We start from the raw sequence: 24,947 nt of genomic DNA on the forward strand, positions 1-24,947 counted from the left end.
ATCCCTTCGGGTAGAGCCCCAAAGCAGACACCAGCCCCAAATCAACTTTTTAGGAGCTCCGAGAGCTCGTGCAACCCCGCTCTTTGAATTCTGAATCCCTTAACAGTTGCAAAGTGAAAAACCCAGCTCCCTAAGAAATCCCAAGGGTTTTTATTTCCCCGCGGAAGGTCCCACGGGGCAGCACCTGCCCGGGGGGTCCCTCCCCGCTGCAGCCCAGGTAACCGCAGCCAGCACAGGGCCACTCGCATCCAGGCAGAAAAGCTGTTCTGGAGCCGGACACGCGCGAGAAGAGGAGAGCGGGGCTGTAGTCCGCAAACCCCAAATGCCGAGGAACTGGAGGGAAGGGGAGTCACGCTCCCATGGGCTGGGGATGGCTTTTTGGCTCCCCAAACAGAAATAGTCTTTGTAGATCATCTGACAGAGGCTTTTCTACCGGCCCATTAGAGGGAGCGTGGGGAGGACAAGGGGGGGGGAAAAAAAAAAAAAAAAAAGGATAAAAAAGGTTTTCCTTTTCTGCCAGCTGTGCCAAGGGGTGAATATTCAGCACACGGCCGCAGGCACACAGCTCTGAGCGGTATCGGCCATCGGCTGCCCCGCTGCACAGCTACCAGCCCCTTTACTGGGATAACTGGGAAAGCGGTGAACAGGCTCTGCGTGCGAGGGCAGGCTGCCAGCATCTTTGTCTGCTTAAGTGTATAATAAATTCTCTCTATACATAATATAACTAATAAAATATATATCAGGTGTATGGCTCTGATTTAAACAGATGTTTGCGCTGCATGCTCAACACAGGGAATTAGAAAATAGAAGGAAAACAGCTCAATTCTTTTACAAAAACGTAGCAGCAAAAAGGTTTGCGAAAGTCTTAGATAGGCTGGGTAGGAAACAGTCCAAACAGCAAATATTTCCCTTATTTAACACTTTACAACTATCTGTTCAAGGCGATAGTAAAGAATCCTCCATCACTACAGCTACTGCCCGATCCCATAAATCTGCCTTCTGCAGGACGGGGTGGTTCTGCACTGACGCGGGGTGCAGCACCCACGGCACACCCCACGGCGCCCACGGCACACCCCACGGCACGGGCACGCCACCGCGCTGCTCCCGCGGCACCGCAGCCAGGAAAACGCGACGCTGCACAGCGGCCAAACTCACCGGGCAAGGCTGGCTCGTGCAACGGTGTTACCAGGAGGGCACGCGCGGGATCTACACACGGATTTAAACGCATCGTGTCCCCCTAAAGTCCCGTCCCCCCACCGGTTCCCAGCACAGTGCAAAGGCAACCTCAGCATTTCTGTTGGAGCTTGGCGTGTCCAGAAAAGTAAACACCTCTGAAATAGCGCAGGCAGCCTGCCTGCATGGAAAGTCAGGGTTTGGGCTGCATCCAGACAGATTTCAAAGTGTATTTTACTGCTGTCTGGATCTGCCTTTGCCTGTAAAGGCTGGCTTTTGTTTGGTTCTCTTAATATTCAGTGCTGTAAGGGCATTTTTGACAGCAGCGCAGGACCCAGGGCAGTACTACACTCCTCCTTGCCTTCCTGTACTGACTGGGGAAAAGAGCCTTAAGTCAGCAGAATTGTGAAGCAGTTCAGGGTTTGCTTCCTTCCTCCTGCAACATCCAAAGTGGGGAACTAACCTCGCTGCGGTGGGGGGGGGGGGCCAACAGCAAGGGGCTTGGCTTTGTGCACTTTAAAGCAGACTAGAAACCCCACGCTGACAAGCCTCAGGAGGTGCCAGGGCTGTGGGCAGGGTGGCCACGGGGAGGACGGACAGAGAAGTCCCAGCTCTCCAGAACCAACATCTCCCCATTTCTCATTCCACCTCTTGGTGCAGAAGCCTCCTGTGCTCCCCTTGGCCGGGTCCTCCTTGGAGAGGACTTAAGTTACTACTGGTTAAGTGGCCGTATTCGTGCTCCTGGGGGAAGGAGATGTGTAGCAGGACCGTGCCCAAATGGAAGAAGTCAGCAGAGAGCCTGAGTGCTCATAAGTGCTAATAAAGTGCACGAATGCAGAGACATTGGCTTCCTTCCTCCGAGGCTGGCACGGCCAGGGACGAGGATGCGCTGTGCCATGTATCACCCATGTACCAGAGACTGGGACCAGCCCCTTGAACACCACTGCCTGCCCCAAAACCGATCAACCTACTGGGAGGCTACTTCAGCCAGGGGCTCCACGCCGGTGGCCCCAAACCACCTGTGGTGGGTGCCTGGGGTCCCCGAGCCCCTTTGCTGCTACCCCACTCGTGCACCCGCATGCCAGGTCCCCTTTCCCTGTGTGTCACCCCACGTCCCAGGGCAGGACTTGTGCGACAGAGCACATAGGGGCACGACTAGACCCACCCCGGCCGAGGGGGACAGAGCCTGGGGTGTCACCTCCCAGCTGAGAGGCGGCATCCGTGCAGACGGACGGCGCGGCGGCCGCTCGCTGCCGAGCCCAGGAGGGACACGCGCGCCCAGCCTGACCGCGGGGAACCCAGCCCCAGAGCCCCCGGGAAACAGAGACAGGGTCAGTGTGGGGACGGGCTCTGCACGGGGGGGCTGAGGGGTCCGGCAGCCAAGCGGAGCAGGCAGCTGGACACGTGTGCTTCTCTGCTGGGGGGGGGTCCTGGGTAATAAGGCAAGGTGCTTGACGTTACGAGAAAAGCGGCCAAGTGCAGAGTGCTGGACGAGGGGCGGTGAGGCTCAGTCTGTCTTTCCCAGCTTTGCTATCAGCTCGTCGCAGATCTTGGTCAGCTCCTCAATCTCCTGGTTCTGGAAGAAAAGCAGACGTTGAGGACCCCCGCGGTGGCACAGATGGGGGATAATGCCCGGGCCCATCTGCCACCAAGCCAGTGCGGGAAGGGGCAGCCGGCTCCTACGCTTGCCCCTGCAAAAGCTCCTCTGTGCATCATCCAGGTGCCGTGGGGACCCCTGGGTTCACCCCTCCATGTCCCCAGCAGATCCCGGTGCTGCACAGAGACCCGCAGCTGCCCGGCTGCAGCCCCCGCGCTCTGCTCAGCCCACGTGTTGGCTAGCGGGCATTACGTGAGCAAGCCCTGCTCGTGCCCCAAGACAGCCGAACGCGTGCGAGCCCTGAGCCGGCAGCCACGTCACTGCACGCAGCCATGCCTACGCCTGGGCAGAACTCGCACCTCCTGCCTTGCGAGAGGATGTACGCTTAAACAACAACCCCCGCGCACAAACAAAAAAAAACAGAAAAACAAACAAAAAAAACCCCCACAGAACACTTTTTGGGCCAAACATGTGAAGAAAACCTCCAGCACCAAGAGGATGCTCAAGGCAGCAAAGCGGAAACCCAGAGCAGAGCCGGCGCAGCTCGCAGAGGGGAGGCAGGGTGGGCGCGTTACCTTCTGCTGGAGGGCTCTCTCCAGGGACTCCACCTTCATCTGCTCCTTGCGCAGCCCGGCGTGCAATGCCGCGCTCTCCGCTTTGGCCTTTGTGCGCACCTGGGCGATCTCCTCGTTGGCTCTGCGGTGGGGTTTGGAGACAAGGGGGACGGGGGTCACATTTTGGGTGTAGGCAGGAGCGCCGTGGCACAACGTTAGACCGTGCAGTCTCAGCAGAGCCCAGCTCCTCCTTGTCTGGATGCATCAGAGGCGGTTTTCCGTTATGGAAAACCTACACGAAACTGGATTAATTCAGCTCCTCCAAACTGCTGTTTGGAAACTGCTTTCTCAGAGCGAAGCTAAACCAGTTCCTCACCCACTTCCCTCAGGGCTACCGCGTGTTGGTGAGCTGCTGCTCATCAGCTAGAGCCTCCGTAGCTGCATGACCCCGTTGCACAGCACAAACACGAGCCCTCTGAAACGCGGGAGTTTGTTAACTGACTGTAAATAGACCGTGAACCTCAGTTTCTCGTCATTAAAAAAAAAAACCAAACCAAAAAAACCCCCAAAAAACTAAGCGGAGATCAGAGAACCCATTCAGGGATTTGTGCTGGCTTGCTTACAGCCATTTAAAGTCACTCGAGCCTCAGGTTGTAAAAGGCAGCTTTTTACATCAATAAGCTCCTGCCTTCCAACCTCAGGAAAGCCAAATGGAGACACTGCCCTACAAGGGCTTCAAGCACCCAGGAAGCTCCTCAGCATGCCCAGCAGTCTCATGCATGACCTTACTTGTCTAATTTTTCTTCTGCATGGACTTTCAGGGCCTGATACCGCTGCTCTTCTTGCTTGACCCGGGTTAAATAATCTTGAGCACACTTCTTCAGAGCTTCTTCATTCTGGGGGGGGAAAAAAAAAAAAAAAAAAAAAAAGTACATCCATCTGCATTGAGGCTGAGCAGAGAGGTTGCTGTGATGGGATGAGCGTAAAAGAAAAAGGCTTTAAATAGACTCAGCTTCTCCCTTATGCTGGAGCTCCTTATCTAGCTCGGCAGCATGGAAAAAACAGCGTGTAGATGGAGACAGACTTTCTCGGGGCACGCTGCCCTGGCACCTGCTCTTCCCTTGGCCGCAGCTCTGCCCAGGGCACGATGCTCCGCTGCCGGCAGCTCAGCAGGAGAGCGCCGGGAGGAGCGTGGAGAAGAGCCGGGGAACCCGGCTCCCCGCAACGGCTTCCCCTGGCATTTGAAAGACTCTTTGGTCGTTTATCAGAAAGCGGGCAGAGGAAAGCAAGCGAGCAGTCCTCCGAGTAAGGACCGGGGCATTCGAAGCAGCACTGCGTGGGATGGGAGAGCCACGGTGCTGCAGCACAGGACAAAGCGGGGACAATGCTGCAAGGGAACCAGGGACCGGGGCTGCAGGGAGAAAGAGGAAACCAAGGTAAGGACCTTCTTAAAGCCTTCTAGGACACCCTTCAGGTTTTCATATCTCCTGAAGAGATCTGACAGGGACCTCTCCACCGAGTTGAGGTCTGCCAGAGCCTGGTCCTTTTCCATCGTGAGCTGCTGCAGGTTCTTCTGAGACGTCATGTTTGTCCTCTGCTCATCCTCTGTGACGGAGAATAAACAGCAGGGATGCGGTGACTGAGCGGGGACGGCTGCAGCAGCCTGCTCCCTGCCCTGCATGCCCAGCCAGGCGACAGCACCTTACCTATCATCTGGGCAATGGTCTTCTCATACTCAGCCACGATTTTCCTAGAGGGAAAGGAGAAAAAAAAAAGCGGGTAGAAGGCAGCAGGTTTTTTGTAGACATGCACTTACAGCTCTGCTGCCAGCAAACTGCCCCAGGGCCGCCCCCTGCCCAGGCCACAAAGGCAGCCCAAGCAGCAGCCTGTCTGCAGAGCCCCAACTTGTTGATGCTGCAACTCCCACCACCACTCCCCTCCCTCCAGCCGCTGCCGCTCGGGCCAGCGCAGCTAATGGGATTTTATTCCTACAACAAAGAAACCGGCAGGCTCAACACAGCACGAGCACAAAGAGTACCCGTGTCCTAACACGTCCCACCCTGAGGATGCTGAGCCGTATCATCCCATTACGGCCCCGCTAACCCACCTCCCAAGGGGGAACACAGAGCGCTCAGCGCTGCACCGTGCAGGGGAGCAGGCAGGTGAACGTGCGAGGAGAAGGCTTTTACCTCATCTCTATGACTTCCTGGTGGCTCTCTTCATATTTCTTCTTCCACTCGTTTGCTTCGATCTCCTTTGTGATTATCTAGGTTGTAGCAGACACAGGACCCTTGGGATGTGCTCCGGGCGGCTGTTTCCCTCGCTGCCCCATGCCTCCAATAGCGGGGGTCCAGACCCACCCTGGGCAGAGCAGAGCTGCCCCCGCTCCCCCCGCGCAGCCCGGACAGGGTCCCTGGGCAGGACAGGATCCCTGGACATTACCTCCTCTCTGATGAGCGTGAGCACAGCCGTCTTCTCGGATTCACTGAGACAGATGCCGTCCAGGGGACTCTCGCTCCTGCTGGTGATGGCCGCGGGGGACTTGTCCATGGAGCACAGCCCGGGATTGCCCTGGGGGGAATTACCCAGCCGGGATGCTGCGTGGGTTTTCTTTTCACTCCACTTGCCCTGTTTGGCGTGTTCTCCCCCCTTTTATCAGCTACGGTTCAGGCACCAAACCTCCCTCCTGCACACACTGACAGCTCAGAGCCCAGTATCAGAAACACCCGGCAGAGCCCATATGGGGACTTGGGTGCACTTTCTGCCCAGTCCCAGACTGGGGCTGTGCTGCAGGACACCCACGGGCTGTCCCGGGACTTGGCATCCCAAAGGGGAGACCTGGTAAAGCCCTTTCTGGAAGGAGGAGACCCAGCTCTGAGCAGAGATGTGCTCACATCTGACATCACTTTCCTCACGTTGGTTTTAAACGATCTCCAGCCTGGAGGATCTTTGCTGACTGAGAACCACACACGGGGGCGGAGGGGGGGGCTGCGAGGGTCCAGGTCGCCTGTCCCCATCACCTCCCAGTCAGGTGGAGATGTTGCTGCAGCCGGCGCATCCAAATTGCTGCCGGCAGCTGCTGGGACATTTGCTGATGGCCCCAAATGCACAAGGGAGCTGGCGGGGGGGGGGAGCAGGCTTCCCCTCTCTGCAGAGCAGGGTCCGGCTGACCCAGCTCTGAGGCTGCTTCTGCTCCCCTCCCCGCGGGACAGCCCCACTCATCCCACAGCGTCCCAGCTGTCCGGGAGAGCTCCGAAATCGGAGACGCTCATGCAGGGCTCCCAGCACCCTCCTGTTTCCATTACGGGTGCTCCTACGAGGGCCGAGGTGGCTGTGCACCCGTCGCTCGCTGCTTTCTGCCCCCCCCCAGCACCCAGCTCCTTTGCACCAGTGCTGCAGCTGCAGGGACCAAACTGGGGGCGGGGGGAGAGCTCAGCCTTGGGACCCAGGCAGCGAGTCCTGCCTGGATGCTGGCCCCATCCCTTCCCTCGGGGGTCCTGCAGCCCGAAAGGCCTCCAGAAAAGCATTCCTTCAAACCAAGGCTTACACCACCGCCTGTTCCTCCTTTTATCATCCCAGCCGAAGTGACAGCCCCGCGCAGCCATCTCCTTGGGAACCGGCTGCCAGCCATAAATAGAGAAGTGCTCTGGAGGAGGCAGTCTGTTTTTGCCGTGTTTTGGAAACGAGAGCACTAAAGCACTTCTCTCCCCGCCGTCCCCCGCGCTTTGACTGCTGCTCAGGTCCAAGCACGACCAAGCCCTTCGCGGCTCTCACAGCTCTGCTGCCCGCAGCAGTGGGGAGCGATGGCCGGCGGCAGGAGCCACCCCTGGGTGCAGGTTTGGGTCCGGGCAGCCTGACACTGGGGAGGTTCAGCCCCGGGTGGTTTTGGCAGCAGCCTCCCGCAGCACCTCCCAAAAGCAGGCGCGAGTGCTCAGCACCTCCTGAGCACCTGCGAGTCCCTCTGTCCCACAGCAAATCCTCCCACATTGTGCTTTTGGGATGACCCCGGCTCGTCTGCTGGAGCCCAGTCTGCCCACGCTCTCCCCAGCGCCAAACAAAAGGTTCACTTTGCCTAATGTCCTTGTGGGGCTTAGCGTAGTTAAATCTGCCTCAGAGAAGCTAATTTTGCTGATGTTGCTAATCTCATTGTCATCTGCTTGCCACCTCGAGCAGCTTTGGCCAGGGGCGGCTAAGCTGGCACAGGTCTCCCCTGCAGCGGAGGGGTCTTGGGGCCACTCCAACGGCTCCTCAGGGCACGTCGGGGGTGCCCCTGTGCAGATGTGCTGCTGCTGGCGTGCCAGGGTCACCGGTGGCTGCAGAGCCAGGGCTTCTTCTCTTAACCCCCCATCTCTGCTGCCAGCTGCCTTCCTGAAAGCAGTGTGTGAGGATCCCTTGTAGAAGGCACAGGCACCAACCGGCCGTCAGAGCCGGCCTGGGACTCCTACACGTGAGACACAGCCCCTGTCCTGGAGTTTATCCCTTCCCGTGATGTCCTCTGCCCTTTCACTGTCATCCAGCCACTTCCAAAGGCAGCGTTTGCTCTCCTTGCCCTCCCACAGCTGCAGCCCTGGCTCCTCACCAGCCCTGCTCCATCCCCAGCATCTCTGCCTCCCACGCCGCAAGCGGCAGCGCCCACCCAGGAGGGAGCCGTCCCCTGCCAGGCTCCTCCTGCCCTGCCGGGAAATCACCGCTATTTTTATCAAGTCCCCGCGTGGGCTTTTCAAGAATTCTAGCTCCCAAAGAAACTCATTTCAGAGAGGTTTTGGTAGCACTTCTGGAATTAGCAGCAACGTTTGCTGCAGCTTCCCCCACTCCTCTGCACGGCGGGGCAGGCGGCAACTGCGGTGCAGGAGGATCAGCCCTCCCGCAACCCCACGGCCCTGCCGAGCCCCACGCCAGCGCTGGCACAGCCACCCCGAGCCTCCCTGCAGACGAGGGAGGAGGAAGCAAGAGGCACTCACGGGGAAGATGCCAGGCCCATCCTTTTCCATCTGCTTGGAGATCTCCTTTTCGAAGCCTGAAGACAAGGAAATACAGCCTCTTAGCTACCCGGAGACAAGACCCTGGCGGCACACGCAGATTTGCTGCGATGCAGAGGGGCACCCCCTGAGTCTCTACATCCCCTGAACATCCCCTCCCAAAGGCTTCTTTGCCCCCAGCTCTTGCCCTTGCAGGAAGGATGCATCCTGTATCCCTGCCCCTGGCTTCCACCCTTGCAGGGAGGACGCATCCTGCACCCTGCCTTGCCAGACTCTCCTCCTGCACTCCCCGAGTGGAAACCAACACTCCCCTCTGGTGGCAGTCCAGCCCCGTGCCTGTGTCCCCGCAGCTGCCACCCATACCAGCCATTCCCCAGGACCGCAGCGGGCAGAGGAGGAGGAATGAAGATGCACGGGACATTCCTTATTTTGCTGGCCGGCGCAGGCAGGATGCATCCCTGGGGTGAAAGCCCAGCTGCTCGGGCCGCTCCGAATAGCACAAGCCTCAGCCCACGCCAACTGGGCCCAACACCCCCCCAAAGGAGCTGCCACATGGCCCCCGCTATTCTTAACAGCAGCGGAGAGAAGATAAAAGCAGTCTCCTCCCGTCTGCAGCGTGCGGGACACCCTGCCATCTCACATAGCACGGGAGATAATTCACGAGCCTCACTCAAACACGACTGGCTGTTCGTGTGTTAACTGGGCAGAGAAAACAGTATTGCTAGAGCCCAGCTAAGAAAGGAAGGAGGCAACGTTAACGCTGGGGACTGCAGATTTCCCAGTGTTTCCCCCCATTTATCTCTGTGCCCCGGTCGGCGGCTGCTTGCAACAGCACACAGCACCGTCCCCGCAGCTGGCCCAGAGCCCCAGCACCCCTGCCTGGCCCTCCGAGATGAGCGGCAATGAATAAAACCTCCCAGCCTCTCCGCTGACTATCAAATTTTTCCTCCCTTGAGAGACAAAGGACTGTTTTCCTCTCCTGAGAGCCCGCAGCTCTGCCCAGCATTCAGGAGAAATGATTAACGTGTACCTGCGCAGGGGAGAGCTGCAAACCTTCCGTGCCGTGATTTCTCCTGCTTGCACCTATAATTTTGCTATCGATTAAATGTCGTGTTGCCTGGCTTTTAATTATTTTTTAATGGATTGGTCAGAGAGGCTAATTACATAGGAGACTGACAGCAAAATGCCACCAGGAGCATTAGCGGACGTCTTCCGTAGCAACGCTGAGATCTCCATCAACCAGAGCCCTTGCGCTGGGATACCGAATCCCGGCAGCTCCGCTCCCGGCACAGGCTTTGAGCAGGGCAGCCTGCAACCGGGAAGGCAGGGCACAAACCGGGAGCATCCCAGCTGAATGCCGTGCGATTGCTCAGCTCAGCCCTTGGCTCGGCTCACCGGTGAACGCTGGTTTCAGGAGGGGACTTGCAGCACGGCTGCGACGCAGCGTGTGCCACGGGCAGGGAGCTCTAATTGAGAGACTCTAAATAAACACAGCTCATACCATGATTTTTCCATAATGGAAATAGCGCAGATAAGCAATTGGAGGTTTCATTATAACTTGCAGCAGCTTTTAGTTCTGTCAGCGTAAATAAACTGCGATGAAGCTGCATTGCCTCAACACCACCACTTCATTGCCAGAGGCTGCAGAGATTGCCTGGGCGCGCACACAGCGCGTCTCCAGAGCCAGAGGCAACAGGGATGCTCCTTACCTGCCTCCATGCCGTGCTTCGCCGCCGGCACGGGAACGTTCGAGCACTCAAAGTACTCCAGGTCATCTTCTAGCTCACCCTTCTTCTCCAGCCCAGCCGGTTTCAATGTGGAGGTGGTGGAGGCCAGCTTCTCCTCATCAGTGGCATGTCCATCCCGATTTGCAATATCTGGGATTTCTGAGATCAACGCTTCTTCATCCTGCAGGATCAAGGCATGGGGTTAAGCAGGACTGAACTAATCCCTGGGGATCAGGCAACCAGGCTGCCCGGACAGTCCATGGAAAGCACGGGAGGCTTAGCATCCACCGACAAGCTGCTCCCCACCAGCTCCCTGGTAGGTTTTGGCAGAAGGAAACACATGGTGCCGGGGACAGAAGTGATTAATAAGCAAAATCCATCAACCCGACCACAGAGCTCGGTGCTTTGCTCTGGCCCGCGCTGGGGACAGGGCTGAGGTACTGCACGCACACGGACCCCAATGACCCACGTGGAAAACAGAGCGGTTACTGGGCAGGAAACCCCCAGGGACAGGCTCAGCTCGGGGGGAGCACCAAGCACAGCCCTCCCCCCTCCCATCCCACCAGCAACTGCCCACGGGGAAGACGTTCCCCCCACGGCTGAGAGCTGCTGCTTTCAGGGAACCAGCCCTTTGCTCGGACATTCCTGCAGCCGCACACCAGCCCCGCTCTCCCCACGCTGCCATCCGGGCTGTCCGAGCATCCCTGCTCCCAGCCAGCGGCTCCCGGGGTCGGATCCCACGTACCTGAGCGCAAACATCCAGGACCAGGGACTGCGTCTCGTATTGCTTCACCTTGCAGCCGCTCCTGCAGGGGAGAGAGAAGCGGCCGGCTGAGGCAGGGGCTCGCGTGGGCTGCGTGGGGAGGAGGCAGGGGCGCGTGCGAGACAGCCCAAGCAAGGGGAGACAGCCCCAGCGCTAGCATTTGCACCCCACCGCATGCCAGCGACCCCACTCACCAGTGAAATATCGAGGCAGAGCAAGTTCTGGAACGAACAGAAGGAACAAGCAAACAAAACCACACGACTACAAAGCAATTGGGTTTGTGCCTGAAGTGTTTATTCCTGTCGAAAGTAAGGATCGGAGAAAGGACCCCGAGGTGCTGACGGCAAGAGAGGCAATTGCCAGCAAATAAAGACTTCCCTTGCTGCACCCTCGCCCTGCACGTCCAGCGCGACGGCATCCCAAGGTCTGAGTGCCCGTTAGTTTTCTGCAGGCAGGAACCACGTCCAGTTTGTCTCATGCCCCGTCCCTGCAGCTGGAGGTTTGTCTGGGATATCTCCGCAGCACCCACGTGTCTCCCACACGAGACAGACCCATTAGAGAGCTCTGCTTTGGGCAATCCGCTGTGCCTTGAACACTCCCCCTCTGCCAGATACAAACGCTGTCCCAAGGAGAAGGGTCTTGCAGATGGGAGAAGGTTTAGCTCAGGTTGCTCTCGCAGGTGGTCCCGTGGCTGGATACCCTCCATCGAGGCAGCTCTCCCTGGGACTTTGTCCTGTGCTCCTCGAAACGCACCGTCCCGGAGCCTGGCCGCGCAGGACTGCAGGCACAGCCGCGTCCCGACACACCGGGCATCAGCAGCTTGAATCAGCAGGACGGACGGTTGTGGACCAGCCCCAGCAGCGCTGGGTCCACGTCAGCAAAGCCCACGGGGGCTGAGGGGTGAGCGATGAGATGACATGCATCCTGGCACTCGCTCCCCGGCACACGAAGGAGAGCACGAGCTCTCCTCCTGCATCTCACCACCCTCTCACTCCGTGTTTAGCCATCTCCCCCGCTTGCTGCCGTGCCCCAACCCCACAGAAGACAGAGAGTCACTAAGCTGGAGCGCGACAGCCCGCTACGGATATGCAGGGAGGGATCTCTGCCTCCAGACTCGGTGCTCCCCGCCAGCGGGACACGGGCAGAGGCTCGAGCAGGTTTGCAGCGAGCCGTCCCTAGGTTTAAAGAATCCCCCCGCTTCGCTCCAGCCTCCCTGCCCCATCGCACACGTGCGCCAGCAGAGCACAACGAGCAATGTGGCATGGCACGCGGAAATTTTATCTGCACGCTAACATGCACACCTGGGTCAGACTGAAAAATCGCTCTTGACTGTTTTTCTCCATCACGCCTCGACGTGAGCAGCGAAACTGCAGCTCAGCGTGTCCTTATTCCACCCCTCTGCTCTGCACCATCTCCCGGGGCTGGTGTTATCACACCGTCCGGTAACTGGTTTGATATCTCCCCCACCAACACCACGACAACAGCTCTGTAATTCCAGGAGATGGGGAAAGGGGAGAAGACAGCCAAGGCAAACGCCCCGGCTCTGCCCCACGGCCAGGACACACGCAGCCGCCCGCACGCGGGTTACCAGCGTTTACAGCCGGATAAACCCCAGCGCAGGCAGCGCTGCCTGCGTGCCTGCCTGATGCGCGGGCAGACCCGCCGGGCTGCAGGTCCTGCATTAAGAGACAGACATCCACTGTCCAACATCGCGCTGTAAAAAGGCAGATCAGTTCTCAGCCGAGACACAGATGTCAGTGCTTGAGCCCGGCGCTAATTTTGCTCGTGCATATGGCAGGCGGCACTAAGCAGACAAGAAGGGCATTGGGATGGATGACGTAAGATCAGGAACTAAGCCCAGCACGCTTCTTCCGACTCCCTTTGCATAAGGACACAGCCCAGACAAGCCCAGAGGGTCCGGGGGGGGCTGACAAGCTGCAAGAGACATTGAGCATCACCGGGAAGCTAAATGGGGGTAACCCCGGCCGGTCCTGCCTGCGGGATGGAAGCGCAGGGCGGCAGCAAGCCCCGGCGGGGGCACAGCACGGGGCACTCGATATTTCACTGGTGTCCCACCACGGGGCTGCTCATGCCGGGGGTACAGCACGGCCCCGCTGCAGCAGCACAGGTCGCAGGGCAGCGAACGAAGGCGCTTTACTCGAGCTGTGCTTTCTAACCCGTCCAGGATGCCACAGCCCAGCTCCACCACCCCAGCTTTGGGCACAGGAGCGATGCTTCAGGGTAGAGCCACAAGCAAATCAGCTCTGGCAGCCACCAAAGATCTAGAGAGCCCTGTTTGGAGCCGGCTGTGAGGGCAAAGCTCCCCCGAGGCTTGACACATCCCTGAGCCAGAGGGGATAGCCCCCCCGACCCCCTCACCTCCCAGCCGATGCTTTCCACCCTACCACCCCCCCAGCAGCTGCCTCCCTGCTGCTTTTGCATGGGAAGGGGTAAAAGACACCCTCATCTTCAGGGCTAAAATCTACCCGTCTCTGCAGGGACCTGGATTGCGTGGAACCCTGCTCCCCCTCCGTCAGCCGATGCACTGGTTTCCAGTACTCGTACATCATCAAAAGGCGCTGCGAGCTGGCATGCTGCGAGAGCAAGCGCAGGCGCACGCCTCCGGCACAGCTCTCCTCTCCTCCCTCGCTCCCGGGCACTCGCCAGGATAAGCCGCCCCGGGGATCCGGGCCGAGAGGTGCGGGACACAAATCAGACAGCGGAGAGCACGAGTCAAAGGGTAAGAAGGAGCCTGCATGCCATGGAGACGAGTGGGACCAGCACACACCCAGAGAGAAAAGACAAAAAACAGCAAAGGAAAAGAAGAAATAAATACAGAAGAGAGTACTTACAACAGAAAACAGAGAAATTTCACTTGTTCAGTAGTCCTGATGCACCAAAGCATGGACAGGGAGAGAGACAGACAGATGGAGAGAAGAAGAGCGTGTGAAAGACCTGGATATTAACTCTCATCTGGAGAAGCACAGCGAGTTGCCCAGCTCTGTCTTTTTGGAAGGAACACACAGATAAAAGATGCTCCGATTCTGCATTTCCTATTCGTGGCGGCAGGATGAGATTCAACCGCAAATCCCGCTGCTGCGGGAGGTGAGTGCCCGGAGCAGCCCGTGCTGCTCCGAGGTGACGGCAAGGGAGCCTGGAAATTCCCCGCTGCTTCCCCTCACCGCCAGCTCCTGCTCGCCCGCGGTCACACAGGAATGCCGACTCTTAGAAAATCTGTGTCAACACTCTGCAAAGTATTTCCAAGAGAAAAACATCCAACGTACCCTTATTTTTGCCCGCTAGGTTTTATCTGCTCTTTCTGTAAAAACCCACTCTAATTTTCCCACCAGAGAATTCGTCAGCAGAGTGACGGCTTGTTCTGGTTTTACCATCAAACCAGCCACAAACTCTGTGGTCCTAAAATTTCCCCTTCTAAGCACTTAAATAGTTCAGCAAGGACCAACGAGCTTCCTACTGCCTGCGCAGATGTGATAAAAGCAACAAACAATCTGCCTGGTTAACTCCGTTCTCCTCCCGTTATAAATAAGGAAATTCAGTGGCAGCTCGCAAAACGTCCCAGCAGCATCTGATTTCCCAGACCTGCACCCGCAAGCTCTAGAAAACCTACAAACCCTCGCGTGTTTGCTCTGACTCCGTGACCCCACGGCACCGGCACCTCAACCCCACGAGCTGGAGCCCCGAGGGGGTTTCCAAAGAGGTGGAAATCCCAAAGAGGGATTTCCTGCAAAGCGGATCCCGATCCAGCCCTCCCCGCTCGGTCTGGGACCCAGGGCACCCGCACCGCTCCGGGACACCCATCCCTCTGCTCCCATCCGCTCCTGAGCGACCAGAACACGGCAGGGAGAGGGGAGCTGCCCCTCCGCCGGGACAAGGGGTGGATACAACCGGGGCGACAGCAGAACCCGGGGTGCACGTTGGTGTTTCGGGCTCGCTCAGAAGGCACGGGGCAGGAGCACCATCACCGCCGCTCTGCCCGCGCGCGGGGGAACGGAGGGGGCTGCCAGCCCTGTGCACCAGCACTCACGTTATCAGGCGCGATTTGGGCTTCTTCGGGGAGTCTCTGCCTTGCACGAGATCGTCTTGCACCTCCAGCGTCTGAGACTCGAGGATTTCATTGAGGCTGTTATCGGCAGTGGGGCAGGAGTCAGCAGCGGAGCTGGCGAGGGTCTTGGTGGGCTTAAAGGGATCCACGGAGTCAAAGTTATCGGGGTCAAACTGGTAAGAGCCCTTGGGGAGAGTCGGAGAGTTCTGCAGCGCTGAGCTGGCACCGAAGGGGTTGAGACCCGGGCTGTCCCAGAGCACGGGACCCAGCCGGGGGGAGCCCCGGGGAGGCAGCGGCTCCGTGGGACCCCTCTCTGCGTTCTCGGCTGGTTTCTTGGGGGGCTCTCGGTGTCTTTTTGGCGTCAGCTTGCTGGCCGGGATCCTGCTGCCCTTCCTGGGCACAGCTCTCCTGGCCTCCGTGTTCTCTCCCCCCTCCGTAAAATCGACCTCGGGTTTCGGGACTTGCCCTTTGGGCTCCAGGGCCGGGTCCCCCCCCAGCTCACTGGGGCTGCTGCCGGGATCGGGGAGGCGGCGTGGGGATGCCGGGGGGGAGCTCTGCAGCTGGCAACCCCCTACCACAAAGGGGTTCACACTCTCGTCATACTGCTCGGGGTCAAACGCGTAGGATGCTTGGGGCGCCGGGGTCTCCTCTGCGGTTTCTTCTGTTTTCCTCCCCAGCGAAGGTGGTTTCCCTCTCCCGAGCTGACCCCCTCTGGGCGAGCACTCCCGGGCCAAAGCATCAGCCTTTGGCTCCAGCAGCCCGGTGCCGGTGTCCGCTGGGTCCTCTCCCGACATGACCCGCTCCCGGGCGGCTCTGCCCACATCGGGCACCGGGGCCGGCTCTGCAGCGGGCACGGCAGCACAGCCAGCGTCAGCCCCGGTTCCCAGCACGGCTGGAGGCTGGGTTTCAGCCAGCGGCTGCGTCAGGGACAAGTCTTTGGGGTCGGTTTCCCCTTTAGTATCCGAGCTGGTTTTGGGGGCTCCAATCTCCGGTTGAGCCTCATCTTTGGGGTGCTTCCCAGGCGAGCTGTCCCGGCGGGCTTCCCCTACCAGCAGGTCACCATGGCCACTTGGCTCTGAAAAGATAAAAGGAGCCGGTTAAACCCTCGCCTGCCACGCACCCCCTTCCAGGGGGGTTCCTCTCCCCTCCTCACGGCTGCTCCAGGGTCAGATTTTACAGAGGACGCACCGCCCCAACGCTCAGCCTCCCCACCTGCCAGGATGACCGCGTAACCCCGGCTTCAAGCACCTTCCGTAAAATTTGAAGCCTGTGAACACAGCGGAGAAAACGTACGCAAATCCCAGGCAGAGGGTGAGCCTAGGTTGGTGTTGTCTGCACCAGGCCAGCAGACCTCCCAGCATCTCCAGTTCTGCCTTTCCTCTCCCCACCGCTTGCTCCCACCCGGCGCGGCAGTGCCAGACGGGTTTTGCAAAGCCCAGCAAGGGTCCCGAGGGACGGACGCCGGCCGGGACTGACCGTGGGGCAGCTGCTGCCAGGGCAGAAACACTTACATCCGAGTGGGAACGGCAGCGGAGGGGAGGCGCTGCTCACCTGGGCAGAGAGTTAAAAATTACCAAGAGGAATTCAGGGAATGACCCCGCATATGTTTGGCAATGGGGCAGCAGGGAAGGGGGGCTCGGCAGGGCAATGAGCCCCCCAAAGAGCATCGAACCCACAGGAAAGGGCCTGCCAGGAGCCGCTCGGCTCAGCACCACACCTGCCTGCGGTTTCTATCCTGCTGCCGGATCTTGGCCGCACGCTGCCTGCGCCTCTGCCTGCAGAAATCCTGCCTGCACATCTATACCAGGCTCACCACACTGCTGTCAGAGTTTCTTAATCACAAATCCTGATCCATGACTTAATCACTATTACTCCAATCCCTTCCCCTAAATCCTTTTACTGTTTAATCTTTTCTTTGCTGTCAGGGGACGGGAAGCTCCTTATCTACCGAGGCATCCCGAAAGCTACACCCACCAAGCACCTAGAGCCAGGACCTCGGCACAGGCACGCGAAGGCAAGAGAGGAAAACGCCTGGTGTCACCTCCGCCCAGCTCATCCGCACCTCTTCTCCCGCATCTCAACCAGGGACCATTGCACAGTCTCCTGGGATAAGGCAGCATGGGATGCTCCTGAGAAATCGGGAGTGAAGTTAAGCCCAGGAAGAAGGGAGAGGTGGGGGGGGGGGGAAGGTGTTTTAAGATTTATTTTTTATTTCTCATTATCTTACTCTGATTTGATTGGTAATAAATTAGTTTGCCCACAGTTGAGTCTGGTTTACCCATGACGGTAATTACTCCCTGCCCTTATCTCCACCCACGAGCCTTTCCTTATATTTTCTCTCCCCTGTCCAGCTGAGGAGGGGGGTGACAAAGCAGCTTTGGGGGGCACCTGGCCTCCAGCCAGGGTCAACCCACCACACCGGCAGAAGAAAAGTGAATCAGGCAAATATCTGGTCCCTGGGCTCGTGCAGGACATCAAGCCAGCAACCCCGACTCAGCTGATGGTTCATGGTTTGCATAATTGATCTCCAGGATGCAAAAAGCCATGGAAATGAATCACGAGGGGCTGCGTGCTCCCTGAGACTGCAGAAAAGCTCCTTCCGACTGCAGAAAAGCTCCCTCCAAATAGACGTTGCCTTGCTGCCCCAGAAAACGCATCAATAAACACAAATCCACTGGAAACGTACTTGAAGTGCAGCCAGAAAGCACTCCGAGGCAGACCCTGCCAGGCCTCTGCATCATTAGGAACCAGGAAAACCTAGTTAACAGACCCCAACGAAAACTTTATTACACTTGCTGTGTTGCTCAGATGTTTCAAACCTCACTGACGCAGCCCTGAATAGAAGAACAGACTTCAAAGTCAGGGCAAAAGGCACCTTTTAAACGCATTTCACATTCCCACCGGAAGGTTTTGCAGCCGCCGTTCTCACAGACATAAGCCCATCCTGGTTTCTAACCCAAGCAACGAGTAATTACTTCTTGAATAACAAGCAGTCGGCACGCAAACCACCTCTCCTTGCTGTGGATGTCTGCAGGGCGGGGAGAGAAGGGCTGGTGCATGTGACCATCCCTCAGAACAACCATTTCTTCACAAAAAATTAAAACCACCACCCTCCCAGGTCTTCCAATTTTGTGATTCACTCGTTTTCTGCACCGGAGACAGCTCAGCTGCTCCAGTCCCCTCCGCCTGCAGCACAGCCCGCTCAGCCAGTCCGAGAGGCTGACGAACTGGAATGTACTGGGAGACAGAAGGCGCGGGTGAAGGACTGCTCAGAACTTGCCAGCAATTCAGGCAATCTTCTGAAGTAGGATCGTCCCTCCTGCAAGCTCAGTAGGTTTTTTTTTTCCCCCTTGTCTGGAGAGGCCCCAGGTACCAGACAGGTATTAATCACCCGCGCGAGTTAATAGCCACGCTCAGCGCTGCATCTGAGCAACAGCCCAAGGGAACCGAGAGGAAGGAATGAGAGCTGAAGGGGTGGCAAGAACCCCACCTCTGCACTCCCCAAACGCTCACACAAGGCCCCAGAGTCCCGATTTTCAATCCCTGCTTGCGCTGAGCTATTCACCCTCCCCAGGGGACCACAGCCTCGGGGGCCGAGGCCACCCCAGGATGAGCACCAAGATCGCTCCGCACAGAGGACCGAAGGCAGGCATCGCCACGAGGTCAATTAATTCTTCGGTGAGCACTGTCAGGATGAGGACTGTGATGGTTCGTGGGGCAGAGCCCGTGCCACAGGGACCTGCCGGGGACCATGGGTGCTCTCGGGGCACCATCCAGCGCTTCAGCTGCTTCTCGCAGGGATGGAGAGCCAGTCCCTGCCCTCCTGCCTGCTGATGAGAGCAGGCCAAAAAATCCCTCCTGTGAAACGGTCCCAAAGGCGATGGCATCCCAGACAGACCCACACCACAGGGGTGCTCCTGCCCAGCAAGGGCTGGGGGGGGGGGACACACACGACAACCTGGCCCTGGAACCACCCCCCCCCTTCCCCACCCGGCTTTAAGCAGGCAGCTGCGGTTCCTCCGCCTGTGCATTTCCTCTGCCTCCAATGCAGCCTCCCACCAGCTGCCAAACAACCGGAGCGCACGTTCCTGCAGGAACAATTACACAGGATGCAGAAACCAGTGACCCGAAGGGCCTCGTGGTGCACGGGAAGAGCTGAGGTCTGCACACCATCTCCTCCAGCTGCCCGGCTCTGCTGGGCACGAGCATCGTGATAACATCGGTGCAGCGCTGCCTATTCCCCAGGGAGCCCTTCCCATCCCCAGCGAGCTGCGTGCGGCTCTCCCCGCTCTTCCATAGCCTCTGCATGCATTTACATCCCGAAGCGAGCCCCAGCTCCCCGCCACCCCCGTGCAGTCACGTTGGAGAGCTGCCGCGTCGGCTCGGCACACGTTCCCTCTGCTCACGTCTCCTGCCAGGGAAACCAGCCTGCAGGAGCAGCCAGTGCCTCCCCAGCCCAGCTGCCTCCCCCGCCGGCTCGCTGCCGTAACCCTCCTGTGCGGCTGAAGCCGTACTGAGCACCCCATGGGACCCCAGGAGAAGGCAGCCGGGCTGCCGCGCAGGCTGACCCACCGCAGGCAGCTGCAGGGCATCCCCCTCGGACCAGCTCGTCCTCGCAGGCGTCCCAGGAGATGCCTTTTAGCAGCGTCGCGCAAAGGTGACCCTGAGCTCTCCCGTCTCGCCTTTGGTGCCGTGCCCTGCAGGTGACGGCGTTTCAGTTCCAGCATGCAAACGGACACCGCCAGCGGCAAGGCATGCTCGGTGACTCCAGGATCAACCCCAAACACAAATCCAGTAAAAGGCACTCTGGATCCCCAAACCCAGCAGTTGTATTGGCTGTGCACGGCATGCCAACCCGCTTCTGGTCTGGCCAGCGTACGTGGAGGGGATATTACAAAGCGAAAATGGAGATTTTTATACTCTCTAAAGAAAAATGTACAGAGAGGACAGTCTGGCACCGCAGTAATAGGCACTTTGTGTGTGTGTGTGTGTGCGCATTATAATCGTTATGCTTGTCCTCCTTAGGCTGAAATCAAACAAAAGCACCGACTAACTAAACAGCTTTCCTGCATGCCATCCCTCACTCCCTTAAATGAATCAGTAAAACTCGGCAGCAGCAGTGCTGCGACGCAAAGGCTCCGCGCCCTTTTCATCCCACATACAGCAACCAAGTGAAGCAGCAATGATCCTCTGCACAGTCCTGAATGCCAAACGTCGGCGAGAACAACCCCTCCACTATCCGCAGCCTTTGATTCAGCTCATGCTTTGTGCACAGCATGAGTCACGCATTTCTCCCTTCCCCGGCTTGCTCACACACACACAGGCTGAGCGCAGGATATCTGGCCGGTGCATTCAGCTCAGGCTTACGTAGCTAACGACTTTTTTCCTCTTTTGGCTTTCCGCTTTTGTTTAACAGACGTTGATCTATTTTTAAATCTATTCTGTTAAGAATTAGCATACCGGCAAACGATGCTGCCACTAACGCACCGGAAAACACGTGCCCTGCATCAGGGTAACAGAAGTAAAAGCCAATGAGCCTGCTCCCATCACTGACGGTTCCATATTTGTTGCTTCTGCTCATTTCCTTGCACAGAATATCTCCTTCTGGCAGATGACTGAAGACAACTTTAGCGAGAACAGGACAGAATTACAGCCTCCACCATCCGAGACAGCAAGAAGAAAACTGTTTGAGCCACCCCGAACGGGCACACAGCCTGACCGCAGCCCCCCTCCCCGGGGCGATGGGACTGGCTGAATTTTTTGTCCCCGAGACCAGTGTTTAAAGCATCCAGGCCACCTCTCAGCCACGCGCAGAGCAGCCAGCCCCCGGAGTCGCAGCTTCTGCCTTACTGAGTTTCCTAACCCTATTTATTCCCGAGTAAGGGTGAGACCGCAGCTGTAAGACAGACGAGTGTCTGTTCGTGCCGGTCCCCCGCCCCGAGCCTGGGAGAGGCTGTGCCTGCCCGCAGGTCTGGGCTCCCGCAGCTGCCCCAGGTGCACACAAGCGTCGGCAGCAGCTATTCCCCAACGACCGCAGGGCAGCAGCGGGCTCTCGCCGTACACGACAGCGGCAGTTTCAGTACTGACAAGCAGCCATTACGCTGGATTGCCTCCTGATCGCAGCGTTTGTCGCTTGCTGCTGCTCCTCAGCTGCGGCCAGACGGAAGGGCACGTGCTGTTGCAAAACAGCATTGTGAAGATGAGGGCTTAACGTACAGATTACCTAAGGTAGGGTGATTCAACACCCCAGGATGCCTTCTGCACTCTGCAATCTCAGGTGATCCCTTCCCTCCACCATTTCAGAGACATTGCAAAGATGCACCCGAAGCCCGTGGGTTTGGCCCTGCTGTCTCCAACATCCCGCTCTCCACCAGCCAGCACGGAAAAACAGCTTTCACCGGAGATCATCCCCTCGGCCTCGCAACACTGCGACCTTTGTGCGCAGGGAGCAGCCGGCTCCCTCGCTGCTGTGCCAGGCTGGCCCCAAGGAACTGCTCGTCCCAGGATGCAGGGGCACAGGCGCACTTTGGGGACAGTGACTCCCCGGAGTCTGAGGCAACACGCTTCCCTGAGCAAAAGCTTTGGCAGAAATGATCCTCATACCTGCTAGGAAAGCCTCCTCCTCCCCCCCCCAGACATTATCCTCCAAACTAAAGATGCCTCTATCATCCCTTCTAAGAAGAAAAGGATTATTCCTGTGATTATTGGAAGCACGAACCACGCACTCTCTCCTCTCCATCAAGGCAAACAAACCTGTGTTTTCCACAGGGATGGATGGGCACCCAGATGCATCCCAACAGCAAAATACCACCGCGGGAGATGGAGATCCACAGCACCCTATTACTGCCAAGGTCATGCAGCACTTGGGCTCCTGCACGGGGAGGACCCAAGGTCTGGTTTGAGCTGGCACGCTCTGAAACCAGCTCGGCTGTAAGCTACCAGCCCGCTGTTGTGAGCATTCAAGAAAAACACAATATTTCAAGTCCCATACCCGGGGCCCTGCAGCAGCGAGTGAGGGCAGAGGATGCTCAGGACGGCCCGTCCGGGACCTCCCGGCCCCCCGTGCGCTGCCCCGTGCCCCGGAGAGGCTGCCCTCCTGCAGACACCCCCGGAGAGGGTCCTGACATTGCCCAGTCACCCTGCGCTGCTGAGAGAGGAAAGCAAAGGGGAGATCTCCTCCCTGCCCTGATAACCTCCAGCAGTTGTTGCAAAGGTCCCAGAGCATCAAAGCCTCCTCCTGGCAGCACGAAAACAGACATAAACACTGAGCTCAGCCACAGGGACCAGCTGTGATCTCCCCTGGAGAGAAGGGTACAACGATGGGGGGGGGGACTTGGTGCCCGAAAGGCCAAGGGTTACTGGGGAGCTGCGCTCAGAGGAGCGACAGCCAGTGTGAGATGCACGGACAAACTAGCAACACCACGGGACGCTGCTGGCAAAGGAACCCCCTGCGTTTTCAGGAGCACCCTTGCAATTTCTGCAGAAATGGAGTTTAGCAGCATCAAGCCTTTGCATCTTTAACAGCAAAGACACCCAGCTGCTAACTCCAGGGAAAAAAAGAGACCCGGGCAGTGAAACCTCTATCACCGACTGGGGAGACGACAGAAACCCAGGTCCACGCCAGCTCCTGTGCGGCACGTGGGGCACATGCGGGGCAGCTCCCACCAGCCAGCAGCCCGCTCTCTGCGGCAGGCAGCGATGGGACGCACCCCCAAGCTCCGCACGGTCCGCGGGGGAAGTGGCAGAGGGCAGTTTAACCGGCTAAGTGATTCAACATCATCCTCAGTTCCTCTCGATCAATCCATCGCAGCCATCACAGCTGCGGGCTCTGCATCCCTGGGCGCAGCCTCAGCCCAGCAGCTCACAAAACCCGACGTGCAGAGCTCTGCCTCCCGCAGCCCCTCGCTCTCTCCCCGGCTGGGCTCGGGGACAGCAGGAAGGTGTGACCCATGATTGCAAAATGCCACAGCGATAATTTTGCACCGCGTGGGCACGACCCAAGGGGGGCAAACCGACCCTTCTGAGCCTGCAGCGCGATTCAGTAAGATCAATGTTTCGCTCAAGCAAGAGAACAGCCCTTAGCACAGCACACAGCCCCGAGTACTGGCATTTGAACCATCCAGGCCATTAACCACAAAAAATGTAGCAGGCATTATTCAAAACAAGTGACTTCTCCTCCTTGACCCCACCCTGCCTTTCCGCATCTGGAGCGGAGAGCCGAAAAGCAGAAGGTGCACGTTGGCTCTTTACCTTGGGTCCTGGCCTCGGGCTCCGGCGATCCCAGCGGCGGCTCGCAGAACTCCTTTAGTGGCGAGCGGGTCGGTGTTTCTGCTTCAGGGGTCTCAAAATTACCTTCGGAGTCCGAGCTGCCGAGGGGGGGGGGAAAAGAGTGAGGAATTACCGCTTTCAAGGCTAGCTCTGAAATCCTCCACACCACCTATACATCCAGCCAGACCGGCTCCTGGGCCGGCCGGCCGTGGGCATCCTGCGGCGGCCGCTCTGTCCTGTCCAGCGGGACACGCTAGCAAACGGAAAAGGGAGAGCAGGTGAAACAACATCATGAGCATCCCCCCACCCGCCCCCCCAACCCTCCTCTCGGCCGGGATTGCTTCTCTCCGGTCCTTCCCAACCTGGCTGAGCACACACCACGGACCTCCAAGGACGCGACAGCCCCGTCGGCATCTCCCCCTCCCCACCGCTCCGGAGCTGCCGCGGGGCGAGTTCGGGAAGCAAGCCCCGATGTTCCTGCCTTGTGCCAGCCAGCACCTTTCCGGAGAGCAGCGCCCAGCTCCGCCGGGCAGCTCCCGCCAGCGAGGCGGCTCGGCCGCAGCCTCTGCCCCCCCTCCCGCTCCCGAGGCGCGGTGCAGGCTGCGCCCCCCCCCCCCTTCCCGGGCAGCCAAGCTGATGCCAGGCAGCGAGCGGGCAGCGAGCGGGCAGCGGGGGGGGGGGGGGGGGGCGAGGGACACGGACGGACGCTGCCAGCTCTGCATCCCGCGAGTGGCCGTTCCCGCGTGGGTGTACGCGGCCGTGGGACGGCGGGCTCGGGGCAGGGGCCGCGGGTCACTTGCCTGAAGCCGAGGGCCGTACCCTCCGCCGGCGAGTTCTCCTTCTCCTTCTCCTCCTCCTCCGTCCCACCGTCCTCCCCCTCGGGGCTGCCACCGCCCCGCACCGCCGACCAGGTCCACCGAGCCCACTGCACCGGCGAGAGGATCTGCCAGGCGCTGAACGCCATCGGCCCTCCGGAGCGCCGCTCCCCGCTCCGCTCCCCGCCGGGCTCACTGCGACCGCACCGCCCCCACCCCGCCAAGGGCCTCCCCCGGACCGTACTACTCGCCGGCAGGGAGAGCGCCCGCCCCCCGCCGCCCCCCGGCACCGCCCGCTCGGGAGGGACCGGTCCGCCGCAGCCCCCACCGCCCGCTCCCTCGGCTGGATGCGCCCACGGTGGGGCGGGATGCGGGGCGGGATGCGGGGCGGGATGCGGAGCAACGCCCCCGAGCCCCCACCCCGCCCGGTCGGGTGATGACAGGCTGCCGCTGCGCCTCTCCCTCGCTCTCCTCCCTTCCTACTCAAAACTCTCAAATCCACCTATTTCTGCCCAAAGGCGAGGCCAGGGCATCCCCTACGCGGGGTTACGCACATTGCTCCCAGCGCCAGCCCCGAATCCGCTGTCACCCCCCCCGGGATGCTGCGCTGTGCCCCACCGCCCCCCTCCCCCCAGCACCCGCGCCGAAGGAAAGCCCCACGCGAGAGGGCAGGGGGCTGTGAAACCAGATCTCCCCCCCCCCCCGATTTATCCCACATTTATCAGGGCTGCACCTGTGCTGTAACACAGCCGGCAGGACGGCAGATTCCCCCACCCCCCCCACCCCACGCTGGCTGGGAGCTGCGGGGGCGAGTGGCCCCCAGGGAAGCCTTGTTCCCAGGGTGGGGGGCTGCCAGAGCCGGGCGGAGCAGATTGCCCCCAGGAGCAGAGGGCAGGGAAACACCTGCCCCTTCCATTTTCCAAGGAAATATCGACTTCAACAGCCCTGACTGATGCTATATCCTTCCGTGGCAGCAAGTTTATTTATTTATTAAACTATTGTTGTTTA

General features: G+C 59.1%; 1 protein-coding gene across 6 annotated transcripts in view; it reads right to left on the minus strand.

The window, feature by feature from the left end:
• Window positions 1-1,089: 1,089 nt before the first annotated feature.
• The window catches only part of TACC1 (transforming acidic coiled-coil containing protein 1), a 36,043-nt gene continuing 12,185 nt past the window's right edge, over window positions 1,090-24,947 (minus strand). For 2 of the 6 annotated variants that reach the window (XM_075736780.1, XM_075736776.1), the window contains exons 2-13: window positions 23,107-23,222; window positions 14,839-15,931; window positions 10,776-10,836; window positions 10,013-10,211; window positions 8,286-8,341; window positions 5,767-5,895; window positions 5,514-5,590; window positions 5,031-5,074; window positions 4,769-4,929; window positions 4,114-4,220; window positions 3,346-3,466; window positions 1,090-2,749 (exon numbers count right to left, since the gene is read on the minus strand). In XM_075736780.1, coding sequence (XP_075592895.1) covers window positions 2,681-2,749; window positions 3,346-3,466; window positions 4,114-4,220; window positions 4,769-4,929; window positions 5,031-5,074; window positions 5,514-5,590; window positions 5,767-5,895; window positions 8,286-8,341; window positions 10,013-10,211; window positions 10,776-10,836; window positions 14,839-15,650 — 1,836 coding nt within the window. In that variant the 5' untranslated portion in view covers window positions 15,651-15,931; window positions 23,107-23,222 and the 3' untranslated portion in view covers window positions 1,090-2,680. Of the gene's footprint in view, window positions 2,750-3,345; window positions 3,467-4,113; window positions 4,221-4,768; window positions 4,930-5,030; window positions 5,075-5,513; window positions 5,591-5,766; window positions 5,896-8,285; window positions 8,342-10,012; window positions 10,212-10,775; window positions 10,837-14,838; window positions 15,932-23,106; window positions 23,223-23,502; window positions 23,882-23,924; window positions 24,168-24,947 lie in introns of those variants that run through there. The other 4 variants (XM_075736778.1, XM_075736777.1, XM_075736779.1 and 1 more) reach the window with 4 other exon arrangements.

Source organism: Balearica regulorum, chromosome 27 (assembly GCF_011004875.1).
Source record: "Balearica regulorum gibbericeps isolate bBalReg1 chromosome 27, bBalReg1.pri, whole genome shotgun sequence".
Classification (NCBI taxonomy): domain Eukaryota; kingdom Metazoa; phylum Chordata; class Aves; order Gruiformes; family Gruidae; genus Balearica; species Balearica regulorum.